The sequence below is a fragment of the Gadus chalcogrammus genome, chromosome 8, assembly GCF_026213295.1.
Source record: "Gadus chalcogrammus isolate NIFS_2021 chromosome 8, NIFS_Gcha_1.0, whole genome shotgun sequence".
In the NCBI taxonomy this organism is placed as follows: domain Eukaryota; kingdom Metazoa; phylum Chordata; class Actinopteri; order Gadiformes; family Gadidae; genus Gadus; species Gadus chalcogrammus.
This window is the reverse complement of record NC_079419.1, coordinates 10,794,300-10,808,125: the sequence shown is the minus strand read 5'-3', so window position 1 is coordinate 10,808,125 and position 13,826 is coordinate 10,794,300. Positions and strand designations below refer to the sequence as shown.

The following is a 13,826-nucleotide window of genomic DNA, read 5'->3' as shown; positions in this document are numbered from 1 at the left end:
CTGCACCCGTCCTAGTCTCTCCACCCTGCTGCTCATCTCCTCGTTATTCATACGGGCGTCTCCCTCTGTCTCCCTCGTGTATTCATCTCCCCCCTCCTTATGCTGCTTTTCACTCCTCATCCTTGTGTCCTATGCTCCGATTCTTCTCTAAATATGGGAAATCAATTACAATCTTTGTAAATAAGGTCACGTTGATCTGAACAAAAGCACCCACAACGTGAAGTATTCAATAAGATGCCCCCTCTGATAACCTCTGTGCAGGTCCCACTGCTCTGACCTGAGGGGTGGGAGACCCTTGTCTGACCTGAGGAAGGGTTGCGTGAGATTGCTGAATATAAGATGTCAATATGTGATGATACATTTTTTAATCGTACAAATTAAAGTTCTAAAGAAGGCCCTATGTATACAGATTTACTTCTAATCACTGAACTTCCACTACTCACCTACTGAAGTTCTAGTAATCACTTAGGGGAACTACTACTAATCACTAAGGAAACTACTACTGATCACAAAGGGAACTACTACTTATCACTTAATTAGGCATTGATTGGGTTGAAACAATGTGGAAATAGACAAACAACAAGGTAAACACCAACACCCCTCTCCCTGTTTACCTTTACAGGCATGAAAACAAAGGCTCTTCCATTCAATAAAAATTAGATTTATTTACAGTGGCATGGATCACAAGTCAGCTAGCATAATCTGATACCCGGGCCGGTCGTCAGGCTAACTGGTGCTGATGCCCCGCCCACTGTAACCATGACTGTGATTAAGTACACTCGATAAAATCTCTGGGCAAACCAGAAAAAATAAAATGCTAATGTACAAAACAAGAAACGTGTTCGCTAGCTAGTCACATTCCCATAACAAGACTGAAGTAAAGAAAACTATCAAAACATAACAAGCTGGCATTAGTGATGGGGCTAAACATAACAGGCTGGCCTTTTCGAGTCATTAGTGATGAGGTTAAACGGTGGTTTTATAATACAAATATCCAATCCTCAACACTTACATCTCAGGTGTGCACAAAATGTGTACCTTCAACTCTCAACCTACCACTCGTGAGCTCTAAAGAGCTGATGCAGCCATGCTAAGGTTTGGGACCGGAATGTGGTCGTTAGCGAGCTAGGAAAAGCTAAGCTAGGACAAGCTAAGCTAATACTGTCAGAGGCCAGTCCAAAGAATGTATACATCACAATGTAAGCTTGGTTGATTGATAAACCAATAGTTAGTAGGAGTGGTCAATGCAGGAGGCAAGTGTCCCCCCAGGCTCCCTAGCGGGTGCGGCCCTGGGCCAGAGGGTTCAGACCAACAGAGGAAACAATCGCTTTCTGCCCTAGTGAACCACACCGCTAATGAGGGCAAAGCTAAGGCATGGGTCTAACTAGGTAGAGAGGTACTAGCGTGGGTTATTGATCAGGTCAACATACCATCTATAAGTTAATAAAAATCTGTACTTATATATTATTTAAGTAAAAAATGTAAATCGGAAACAATCATTATCTGAACGTATTACGTATTTTACACACGCGTAATTGAAATGTTGTGCATAGGTTTGGTCATGAATACTCTGCTGAGAGATTTAAAACATTCAAAAGTCTGCTTCTCGTTTCACTCTGCACACCAGACAGAAAGAAACAACCCAATAACAATAAGATGAACGGAATGGACTTCACTGCTTGACCAACAACAGGTGAACCCTGAGTGAGCCGTCGGTCGGCCTGGTTCAATGCCCAACTCACAAATAGGGAGGGAGAAGGAAACGAAGAGAGAGAGAGGGAAGCACCCTGGGTTGGAAGGTGTGTCTAACGACACACTGTGGCTTGAGGCTCTGGCTTTTGTGTTTCCTGACGGGTTTAGTTCCAGGGTGGTCCCTACCCCGGTTACAGCACCAGAATCAATGGAGTTATCAACCACCTAATCAGTAGAGTCAAGTCGTTAGCACCAGGACAATCAGTGGCTTTCTCCTGGACCCAGAGTCAGCAGGGGGGGGGTGGGGGGGGCTCTATGTGTCCGAGGCCCCGCCCTGTGTGGGGGTGGGGGGGCTGTATGTGTCTGAGGCCCCGCCCTGTGTGTGTGTGTGTGTGTGTGGGGGGGGGGTTCTGTATGTGTCCAAGCTCTTCTGTAGCAACACAATTCCAAGGAAATCCAATCAATTAAACTCTGAACATCCAGAAGGCCTGAAGCTACCACACTATAAAATATGCACTTTATAACGGATATATTATCCGGAAATAATCTATACATATACTTCTAACTGTCTTCAACAAATCAGTTCATACGACCACTAAAATCAGACTCTGCGATGCTAACCACGGTTATGTGGCGAGTTAGCTCTGCAATGCTATCCACGGTTCTATAGCGGGTTAGCACTGCGATGCTAACCATGGTTCTATAGCGAGTTAGCTCTGCGATGCTAACCACGGTTCTATAGTGAGTTAGCTCTGCGATGCTAACCACGATTCTGTAGTGGGTTAGCTCTGTGATGATAACCCAGGTACCAGTCATTTAGTTATTCCCCGCACCTTCTCCCGATTGCCTGAGGTGGTGGAGAGAACAGTGTTTATTGGTTTGCAATAGCTCTTGTTGATCGGTGCGCTGTGAAGACTCCCATGCCCGATATTGGCTGCTGGCACCTCAGTGGCTCAGATGACGTCAGCAGACTTTCTGAAAGAAGAAAAACAGCTTAAGCAGAGATGAAATCGACACGATGTACAACAAAGAGCGACGCTAAGCCAAGCAGAACGCAGAGAGACAAGCATGCTCCTTCAGCCAATCAGAACACGGAGAGACAAACATTCTCCTTCAGCCAATCAGAACACAGGGAGACAATCATGCTCCTTCAGCCAATCAGAAACGCAGAGAAAACATGCTACTTCAGCCAATCAGAAGGCAGTATAAACTATGCTTAACAACAGTTTCACTCACTCAGCTCTCCTGCGCTAGCATGGTCGCTCCAGCTAGCCTGCTAGCCTTAGGTAGCCGCTCCAGATTCCCACCGCTGGCCTGTAGGGGGCGGTAGAAACACGCTCAATACGGTTGACAACCACCAACCATCTGCTCTGATGAGATGACTTGCCGTGGGGTCACATGGTCACCTGCTCGCTGGCAATGCATGTCACGTGACCCGACATTTGGCCGGGGCCGCCCCCTGCCCCCGTTTCCATGGTTACGCCCTGGCTGAGGATGCTGCTGTACATCCCATTGGCCTGCGGACTGTACTGGAACTGGTGATGGGAATACATACTGAGAGGTAGGGGGGAAGAGAGAGAGAGGGAGAGAGAGAGCGAGAGAGAGCGAGAGAGAGCGAGAGCGAGAGCGAGAGAGACAGACAGACAGGTACAGTGAGCACACGACCTCCCCACTATGATGTCATGGGACTTTCAGAACCAAGCCCTTCCTCAGCGTACCTGTTAGCGGTGGCTACGTTAGCGTCGGCTACGTTAGCGTCGGTTGCGCTAGCGGGCTGCGTCCAGCCGCTGGGGGCGTAGGTGGTCTGGTAGGCTGACCCTGCAGGGGGCGGGGCCTGCTGGGGCCTGGGCAGCAGAATGGGGGAGGGGAGGGCGAGCAGAGGTCTAGGAGCCCCAGCAGGGAGCACCTTCCCTGGGTCAGGAGACGAGGGGTTCAGCCCGGCTGTGGAGGGGAGGGGAGAGAGGAGAGGGGAGGAGGAGAGGGGAGGAGGAGAGGAAGAGAATAGGGTAAGGGAGAGAGGAGTAGAGGGGAGGGGAGGGGCGGGCGGGGAGTAGGAGGAGAGGAGACGGGAGGAGAGAGGAGAGGAGGGGAGAGGAGGAGAAGAGGAGAGGGGAGAGAGGAGTAGAGGGGAGGGGGAGAGGAGGGGAGACAGGAGGAGGAGGAGGAGGAGAGGAGATAGGATTGGAGGGAAGGGGAGGAGGATAAGAGGAATGTAGGAGGAGAGAGGGGAGAGGAGAGAAGAGAGGAGCTCTTTATGGTTGCCAATAAGTGATTTTATAGTAAACACCTGTCATGGTGCTCGTCTATGACGTCATTGGTCAGCAGAGTGATATCCTACCATAGGCTGACCCTCCGTAGCAGAACGGCTGCCCATTGGCCGGGGTGAAGCCAGCATGTGTTCCAGACATGTTTGGGGTGAAGACCGGCGCCTGCATCATGATGGGTCTCTGCTGGTGCACATGATGCTGGTGCACGTGATGCTGGTGCACGTTTTGCTGGTACACGTTTTGCTGGTGCATGTGATGCTGGTCCATTTGCTGGTGCACATTTTGCTGGTACACGTTTTGCTGGGGCATGTGATGCTGTTGCACATTTGGTTGGTACATATTTTGCTGGTGCACCTGATGCAGGTGCATGTTTTGCTGGTACACGTTCTGCTGGGGCAAGTGAGGCTGGTGCACGTGTTGCTGCTTCTGGCGCAGGTGGTGACTGAGGTACTGACGCTGAGACATCATCTGGACATTAAGGGATCCCTGAGAAACGCATGCACAGCCCCACACCCCCACACCCCCACACACACACACACACACACACACACACACACACACACACACACACACACGCAGGCACAAGGTGAAACACAAAGAGATTAAACCAGTCAGTCAGACAGTCAGACGACTAGATAGACTGACAGAACGTCATACAGACAGGATACTCACCTGGTTAGGTAGATTGGACCTGAGAGGTAGATTCATGTTGGATGCCCCGCCCATCTGGCCTCCAATTGGCTGCCAATTCTGCAGAGGAAAAAGTGGAAATGTGACAATGAATTCATTCATTCATGTCAATAAATGAATGTGGATCCGTTGTGGAATAATGTGGTGGTTATACTGGGGTATTCCACAGGGGGCAGAAGAGACCAAAGCACTGGGGCAAGTGTTTTACTCAGAGATACTTTCTGAATGACTTGAGGGAAGAAAACAACTCAAATAGCATCATATTTACAGTTCTGTTTTTAGAAATATGGAAACAGAAAGGGAGTTTTGGCCATAGACCAGACAGCTGTATGTGGTGCATAGCGAAGGTGTGTGTTGTGATGCTAACATGCTAACGATACTAACCATAGTGAAGGTGTGTGTTGTGATGCTAACATGCTAACGATGCTAATCATAGTGAAGGTGTGTGTTGTGATGCTAACGATGCTAACCAGAGTGAAGGTGTGTGTTGCGATGCTAACATGCTAACGATGCTAATCCTAGTGAAGGTGTGTGTTGTGTCTGGTGGTTTGTGGGGACCTGGGATTGGAGCCGGTGCTGCAGCTGGAGCCTCAGGGTGCCAGGTTGGGGGGCCATGCGGACGCCCTCAGACCGCCACATCCCCCCCATCCCGGGGCCCCCCACCATGGGGGAGTACCCGGGTGGGCGTGGCTGGAGGTCAGTATAGGCCTGGGGGCGGGCAGGGGGGCCCTGGTAAGGGTAGAGCTGGCTGTAGTGGGGGGGGTTCATACCCAGCGTGGGGTCAGAGGTCAACAAGTGGTCCTGGTCCAAGGGAAGGCCCTGGAGATCACACACACACACACACACACACACACGTATAAACATCAACATCTACACAAAATCAACACAAAATATAAAAGGCTGTGTGTGTGTGTGTGTGTGTGTGTGTGTGTGTGTGTGTGTGTGTGTGTGTGTGTGTGTGTGTGTGTGTGTGTGTGTGTGTGTGTGTGTGTGTGTGTGTGTGTGTGTGTACCTGTCCAGCCAGCCCCGGGATGCCCAGCATGTGGTCGATCGCCTCCAGCCCCTCCAGGTCCCTCAGCACCAGGCAGAGCTGGCTCAGCAGAGCCCCCTCCCCCCCCGCGGGTCCCCCGTACGCCGGCCTGCACACACAGAGCGGCTCGGTCCAAGTACCAGTACAGACCCCTCACAGACAGGTAGACCAACCCCCCTCCCCCACTGGGTCTGGAGACAACAGACAGGTCGACACCCCCCCAGTGGGTCTGGACTAGAGAACAGACAGGTCGACCCCCCCCCCCCCCCGGGTGGGTCTGGAGACAACAGACAGGTCGACCCCCCCCCGGGTGGGTCTGGAGACAACAGACAGGTCGACCCCCCCCCCCCGGATGAGTCTGGAGACAACAGACAGGTCGACCCCCCCCCCCCGGGTGGGTCTGGAGACAACAGACAGGTCGACCCCCCCCTGGGTGGGTCTGGAGACAACAGACAGGTCGACCCCCCCCAGTGGGTCTGGAGACAACAGACAGGTCGACCCCCCCCTGGGTGGGTCCGGAGACAACAGACAGGTCGACCCCCCCCCCGGGTGGGTCTGGAGACAACAGACAGGTCGACCCCCCCCCGGGTGGGTCTGGAGACAACAGACAGGTCGACCCCCCCCCCGGGTGGGTCTGGAGACAACAGACAGGTCGACCCCCCCCCCGGGTGGGTCTGGAGACAACAAAGTCTATATCTTCCCACAATTCACCACAAAGCCGGTTTGGTACGCACCTGTTTTGGTTTCCATAGTGATGCATGGTCATCGTGCGGTTGGGCCAAGGCGCCATCTGATTTGGCGGAGCTTGCTGCTGGGAGTAGGCGGGGCTTGTCATCTCCATCTCTGATTAGACAAAAATAACATCAATCTCTCTGTAAGCTATCTTAGAGCCCGCCTGTCTGTCTGTCTGTCTGTCTGTCTGTCTGTCTGTCTCTCTGTCTTTATGTCTGCCTGTCTTTTTCCCTGTCTCTCTGTCTGTCTGTCTGTCTGTCTCTCTGCCTATCTGTCTGTCTCTCTGTCTGTCTCTCTGCCTGTCTGTCTGTCTGTCTGTCTGTCTGTCTGTCTGTATCTCTGCCTGTCCGTCTGTCTGTCTGTCTCTCTGCCTATCTGTCTGTGTCTCTGTCTGTCTGTCTGTCTGTCTGTCTGTCTGTCTGTCTGTCTGTCTGTCTGTCTGTCTGTCTGTCTGTCTTCCTATCTGTTTGTCTATCTGTCTGTCTGACTCTCTGCCTGTCTGTCTGTCTGTCTGTCTGTATCTCTCTCTCGGCACGCCTCTCTGCCTGCCTGTCTGTCTGTCTGCCTGTCTCTCTGCCTGTCTCTCAGCCAGCGTTACCTTAACTAGTTCTGAGGGTTAACGCTGGGGGGTCATACGACGCCTCAACCACATCAGGATCTCTTAGTTAGGGTGCATGTCCACTCACCCGTGTTGGCCACTCCCCCGTCAGGTGTTCCCAGCATGCCTTGCTGCAGGGCGCTGACTCTGTGTGTGGGGGGGGGCTGGGCAGGGCCAGGGGCCGGGGCGGGGGACACGCCCCTCAGTGGGGGGGCCCCCCTGGAGGCCAGCAGGTCTGGAGGACGAGGGCCAATCACTGGGTTAGAGCTAACTATAACTAACTAACTATATAGAGCTAACTATAACTAACTAACTAGAGAACTTACTATATAGAGCTAACTATAACTAACTATTAAGAGCTAACTATAACTAACTAACTAGATAACTTACTACAACCCCAATTCCAATAAAGTTGGGACGTTACTTGCACATCTGTCAATGCTGAACAGAGTTGTTCCTAAACGGTTGGGCTATTTGCTCACGCAGTGGTTCACAAAGTGGTGAACCTCGCCCCGTCCTTGCTTGTGAATGACTGTGCCTTTCGGGGACGCTCCTTTTATACCCAATCATGACACTGACCTGTTCCTATTAACCTGTGGAATGTTCCAAACAGGTGTTTTTCTGGCATTCCTCAACTCTCCCAGTCTTTTGTTTCCCCTGTCCCAGCTTCAAAAATTCTAAATGAGGGAATATTTTTTCAACAATCAGTTTGAACATTAAATATCTGTCTTTGTAGTGTATTCAATTGAATATAGATTGAAAAGGATTTGCAAATCATTCTATTCAGTTTTTATTTATATTTTACACAACGTCCCAACTTCATTGGAATTAGGGTTAGAGCAACTCTCCACCACTAGAGGGCAGTCTGCTCCAGCACCACGGAGGGCCGAAGGTCTGGAGAGGATGGGTGGGGTCAGAGAGGCTGGGTGGGGTCAGAGAGGATGGGTGGGGTTAGAGAGGATGGGTGGGGTTAGAGAGGATGGGTGGGGTTAGAGAGGCTGGGTGGGGTTAGAGAGGCTGGGTGGGGTCAGAGAGGATGGGTGGGGTTAGAGAGCCTGGGTGGGGTCAGACCTACGTCAGGCTGGGTGGGGTCAGAGAGGATGGGTGGGGTCAGAGAGGATGGGTGGGGTTAGAGAGGATGGGTGGGGTTAGAGAGGATGGGTGGGGTCAGAGAGGATGGGTGGGGTTAGAGAGGATGGGTGGGGTCAGACCTACGTCAGGCTTGGTGGGGTGAGACCTACGTCAGGCTGGGTGTGGTTAAAGACTTACGTGAGGCTGGGTTCTGGGTGGTGCTAGGTACACTCTCCATCATCTGCAGGAGGTCACTGATGATGCTCTGATTGTCCAGAGAGGTGGAGGTGGAGGAGAGGGGGAGAGAGGAGGAGGAGAGGGGGAGAGAGGAGGTGGAGGAGAGGGGGAGAGAGGAGGTGGAGGAGAGGGGGGGAGACGAGGTGGAGGAGAGGGGGAGAGAGGAGGTGGAGAGGGTGAGATAGGAGGCGGAGGGGAGGGGGAGAGAGGAGGAGGAGGAGAGGGGGGAAGAGGCCCGTCTTCCAGCTATCTTTCCTGGGCAGAGCCGGTATGGAGCCCTGCCCTGGGGGTCTTCCAGTAGGTCCTCAAGCTCACTGGCCTGTGGGGGAGGAGGAGGAGGAGGAGGAGGAGGAGGAGGAGGAGGAGGAAGAAGAGGAGGAGGTTAAAGGTGTTTAATGTGTTGATGTGTACACTCCTTTCCTAACCTCTGTGGTCAGTTCAAATGTTTTAATTGATCTACTTCAACATGTATACATCGGGTCACCTTCAAAATAAAGGTTTATAAATATCTACACATAACTCCTTCAAAATAAAGGTTTTTTAAATGTCCAGCCTCAACTAGTGTTGAAAGGTCCACACTAAATCTTGTGAATGGAGCGTTCCACACACGCCCCTGTGGCCTGTAGCGGTACGACCCGGACCTGTTCACTGATGGGATGAGGAGGAGCTAAATATAGCAGTTAGCGCTAATGAGGTCGTTGGTGATGTAAGCCAGACACTCAGCACTCTGCTGTCACACGCACACACACACACACACACACACACACACACACACACACACACACACACACACACACACACACACACACACACACACACACACACACACACACACACACACACCAGGATATAAACTGTCAGTGTTTGTGGTGCTGGACAACATCCACTCCAACCATTCAATCACAGAGCAGCTCTCAGGTGTTCATAGATTGCCTCTGCTGTCAGTTAGAAGTAAGCTTCTCCTCCACCCACTGTGATCTGTCTACACACATTAAACCTACACTATGTCTCTATTCTACTGTCCTCACCCCATTAAACCTGCACTATGTCACTATTCTACTTTCCTCACCACATTAAACCTGCACTATGTCACTATTCTACTTTCCTCACCACATTAAACCTGCACTATGTCACTATTCTACTGTCCTCACCCCATTAAACCTGCACTATGTCACTATTCTACTTTCCTCACCACATTAAACCTGCACTATGTCACTATTCTACTTTCCTCACCACATTAAACCTGCACTATGTCACTATTCTACTGTCCTCACCCCATTAAACCTGCACTATGTCACTATTCTACTGTCCTCACCACATTAAACCTGCACTTTGTCACTATTCTACTGTCCTCACCACATTAAACCTGCACTATGTCACTATTCTACTGTCCTCATCACATTAAACCTGCACTATGTCACTATTCTACTTTCCTCACCACATTAAACCTGCACTTTGTCACTATTCTACTGTCCTCACCACATTAAACCTGCACTATGTCACTATTCTACTGTCCTCATCACATTAAACCTGCACTATGTCACTATTCTACTGTCCTCACCCCATTAAACCTGCAGTATGGCAATATTCTACCAGTATTAAATTAAACCTGCACTATGTCACTTCTCCCCTTGCTACTCCTCCCCTCCCCCTCCTCCTCCTCCTCCTCCCTTTCCTCCCCCTGCTCCTCCCCCTGCTCCTCACCTGCTGTGCCCTGGCGGGCTCCTGCCTGGTGACCTTCTCCTGGTCTCCTCCTCTCTCCTGAAGGTCGTCCCGGTCCAGCAGGTACCTTAGGAGGGCGTTGTCCTTCCTCCTCCCCTCCTCCCCTCCCTCCCCCCCTCCACCGGGGGCGGAGCTGTTCTGCTGCAGCAGGCGATGGAGGATCTTGTGCTTGTCCTTCAGGGAGGAGTTACCATTAGGCCCCGCCCCCCCGCAGGCACTGGCCCCGCCCCCTGGGTCCCTGGTGTGTTCGGATTGGTCGTCGCCGTGCGTCGTCGGTGTGTCAGTGAGGAGCTGGAGCAGCTTGGTGTAACGCCGTGGGCCCTCACTTCGCTCCTCCTCCTCCTCCTCCTCCACCTGCCCCTGCTCCTCCCCCTCCTCCACCCCCTGATCCTCCCCCTCCATGACACCTCTGCCGCTGGAGGCGGGGTCTCCTCTAGAGCTCCGTCCCTCTGCACGGCCATGGGTAACCCCACAGGACGTTGGCCCGGAGCTACTGCTGCTGCTGACGGAGGAGGGCCCCACGGTGGAGGAGGGCCCCATGGTGGAGGTGGGCCCCGGGTTGGAGGAGGGTCCCAGGGTGGAGGAGGTTCCCAGGGTGGAGGAGGTCCCCGTGGTGGAAGAGGTCTCCGTCATATAGGAGGGCCCCGTGGTGGAGGTGGGCCCCAGGCTGGAGGAGGGTCCCAGGACGGAGGAGGGTCCCAGGGTGGAGGAGGGCACCGGGGGAGAGAGAGGAGACAGGGCGGGCTCCAGTGGGGAGGAGGGCCCCACGGTGTAGGAGGGCCCAGGGGTGGAGGGGGGTCCCACAGTGGAGGAGGGCCCCGGGGTGGAGGAGGGTCCCGGGGGGGAGGAGGGCCCCATGGGGGAGGAGGGCCCCATGGGGGAGGAGGGCCCCGTGGTGGAGGAGGGCCCAAGGTTAGAGGAGGACCCCAGGTTGGAGGTGGGCCCCGGGGGGGAGGAGGGCCCCACTGTGGAGGAGGGCCCCAGGGTGGAGGAGGGCCCCAGGATGGAGGAGGGCCCCAAGGTGGAGGGGGACCCCGGGGGAGAGGAGGGCCCCGGGGGAGAGAGAGGAGACAGGGGGGGCTCCAGGGTGATGCTAGGGGGGCCGGCGGGGTTGGGGTCCTGGGGGCCGGGGTGGCCGGGGGTACTACTGACAGTGGCTTCTGGGGAGGGGCCATCTGCTAGGTCGGCCAATCGCTGGCCAGGACTCAACCCCCCTGGTTTCTGTTCCCTGGAACACACAACCACCTGGTGTTAGGAAGACAAACAGGTGGAGAGAAAGACAGGCAGGCAGACACCTGGAAAGACAGACAGGCAGGCAGACACACAGGTGGAGAGTAAGACAGGCAGGCAGAGAGACAGGTGGAGAGAAAGACAGGCAGGCAGACAGACAAACAGGTGGAGAGAAAGACAGGCAGGCAGACAGCTAGAAAGACAGACAGGCAGGTGGAGAGTAAGACAGGCAGGCAGAGAGACAGGTGGAGGGATAGACAGGTAGAGAGACGGACAGGCAGACAGACAGACCGTCAGACAGCAGGAGGGAAAGACAGGCAGAGAGGCAGACAGGCATACCTCTGCAGGATGTGGAGGGACATGTAGAGCTGTGATTGGCTGTTGGGGGAGGGGAGGAGCCGGCTCTTAGTGTGGGCGGAAACCACGGAACCGTCAGCCATGGAGAACCAGTAGACCGGACTGGAGGCCTGGCCCTGTCTCACCACTGGGAGGGAGGGAAGGAGGGAGGGGGGGCAGAGAGACAGAGAGAGAGAGAGAGAGAGAGAGAGAGAGAGAGAGAGAGAGAGAGAGAGAGAGAGAGAGAGAGAGAGAGAGAGAGAGAGAGAGAGAGAGAGAGAGAGAGAGAGAGAGAGAGAGGGAGGGAGGGAGGGAGGGAGGGAGGGAGGGAGGGAGAGTGAGACTCTTACATTTCAATTGAAAGCGTGTTTAACTGCAATCATGTTCAGCTGCTGAGCAATAGAAAGGTCAAAGGGAGGGGCTTAAAGCAGGGATGTAGGGTAAATATAGGATGGATGTAGGGGGGGATGTAGTGTGGATGTAGGGTGGATGTAGTGTGGATGTAGGAGGGATGTAGGTGGGATGTAGTGTGGATGTAGAGGGATGCAGTGTGGATGTAGGTTGGATGTAGTAGGGGATCTAGGGTGAATGTAGGGAGGAGTAAGGTGGATGTAGGGGGGATGTAGGTTAGATGTAGGGGGGATGTAGGTTAGAAATAGGGTGGATGTAAGATGGATGTAGGGTGGATGTAGGGGGGAGTAGGGTGGATGTAGGGTTGATGTAAGAGGGATGTAGGGGGGAGAAGGGTGGATGTAGGGTGGATGTAGGGGGGAGAAGGGTGGATGTAGGGTGGATGTAGGGGGGAGAAGGGTGGATGTAGGGTGGATTGAGGGTGGATATAGGAGGTACGTAGGAGGACGTAGGCCTCACCGTCCTGGTGGTGCCTCTTGGCGTAGGAGGCGTGGTCGGGGGGGCGGGGCCGGTGGAAGCGGCGGATGCAGCAGCGGACGAGGTCCTCCCAGCCGGGGCTCAGCGCGGCCCGCAGGGCACTAGTGTCCAGGGACAGAATCTTCCCTGGGGCCACAGGGGGGGGAAGGACGGGCCCTTAGCCTGGTGCTTAGCAAGGATGAGCTTAGCGTAGCTTAGCCTGACTATGTTACACCTCCATGTGCCTGCTTGCTTGGCGCTATGTGCCTGCTAGCTCTGCGCTGTGTGTTGAGGGTACCTTGGAGGTCCTGGCGGGTGGTGAAGCTCTCGTAGGCCGGAGGGGCAGACCTTTCTCTTCCTGGGACCCGGCGGGCCACGCAGATCAGACACGACCTGAACTCTGTCACAGGAAACCCTGTTAGCTTGCCACGCCAATATCTGACCCCGCCTCCAACATGTGACCCCGCCCACTCATATCTGACCCCGACTCCAACATGTGACTCAGCCCTCATAGTCCGACTCCACCCTTGATGTCTGAGTCCGCCTCTGACAACTGACTCCGCCCGTGATGTCTGACTCCACCCTCGTTGTCTGACCCCGCCTTCAATGTCTGACTCCACCCTCAGTGTCTAACTCCGCCCTCAATGTCTGACTCCACCCCTGATGTCTGTTCTGCCCTCCATGTCTGACTCCACCCTAGATGTCTGACTCCACCCCTGATGTCTGACTCCAACCCCAATGTCTGCCTCGATGTCTGACTCCGCCTCTGATGTCTGACTCCGCCCTTGATTTATGACTCCGCCCCTGATGTCTGACCCCGCCCTCAATTTCTGACTCCGCCCTCAATGTCTGACTCCGCCCCTAATATCTTACTCCACCCCTGCAAAGGAGGAGACAGGAAACATAAGAGAGGAGGAGAGCAGGAGTTCTTCTCCTCTACCTTCTCCTTCCTGTCTGATGTTCCGGGGCTCTGAGACGGCGAAGCACTGCAGGGTCTGGTACCGCAGCGGCCCCTGGTGGTGGGAGGGGGACGGTGCGGCCAACGCACACACAGGGCTAACCTGCATGCGACAGGTGAAGGTGTGGCTGCTCCTATTGGCTGCTTCTGATCCCCGCCCATTCACTGGAGAGAGAGAGAGAGCACTAGTGAACTACTGCTGATCACTTTGTGAGCCACTGATCATGAGTGCACCAGCACTGATCACTAATGAAGTACTACTGATCACTAGTGAACTCCTGATCACTACTACTGAACTACTACTGATCACTAGTGTACTCCTGATCACAACTGAACTACTACTGATCACTAGTGAACTCCTGATCACTACTGAACTACTACTGATCACTAGTGAAC

General features: G+C 53.8%; 1 protein-coding gene across 1 annotated transcript in view; it reads right to left on the bottom strand.

Annotated features, from left to right (window-relative positions):
- Positions 1–11: 11 nt before the first annotated feature.
- Positions 12–13,826, bottom strand: part of LOC130387261 (nuclear receptor coactivator 2-like) — a 20,722-nt gene continuing 6,907 nt past the window's right edge. Inside the window, exons 7-24 of the mRNA XM_056596280.1 lie at positions 13,413–13,595; positions 12,771–12,872; positions 12,476–12,619; positions 11,609–11,753; positions 11,112–11,267; positions 10,518–10,706; positions 10,022–10,106; positions 8,279–8,636; positions 7,098–7,244; positions 6,414–6,522; positions 5,662–5,788; positions 5,208–5,468; positions 4,632–4,709; positions 4,031–4,445; positions 3,411–3,633; positions 3,099–3,246; positions 2,929–3,006; positions 12–2,667 (exon numbers count right to left, since the gene is read on the bottom strand). Coding sequence (XP_056452255.1) covers positions 2,929–3,006; positions 3,099–3,246; positions 3,411–3,633; positions 4,031–4,445; positions 4,632–4,709; positions 5,208–5,468; positions 5,662–5,788; positions 6,414–6,522; positions 7,098–7,244; positions 8,279–8,636; positions 10,022–10,106; positions 10,518–10,706; positions 11,112–11,267; positions 11,609–11,753; positions 12,476–12,619; positions 12,771–12,872; positions 13,413–13,595 — 2,948 coding nt within the window. The 3' untranslated portion in view covers positions 12–2,667. The remainder of the gene's footprint in view (positions 2,668–2,928; positions 3,007–3,098; positions 3,247–3,410; positions 3,634–4,030; positions 4,446–4,631; positions 4,710–5,207; positions 5,469–5,661; positions 5,789–6,413; positions 6,523–7,097; positions 7,245–8,278; positions 8,637–10,021; positions 10,107–10,517; positions 10,707–11,111; positions 11,268–11,608; positions 11,754–12,475; positions 12,620–12,770; positions 12,873–13,412; positions 13,596–13,826) is intronic.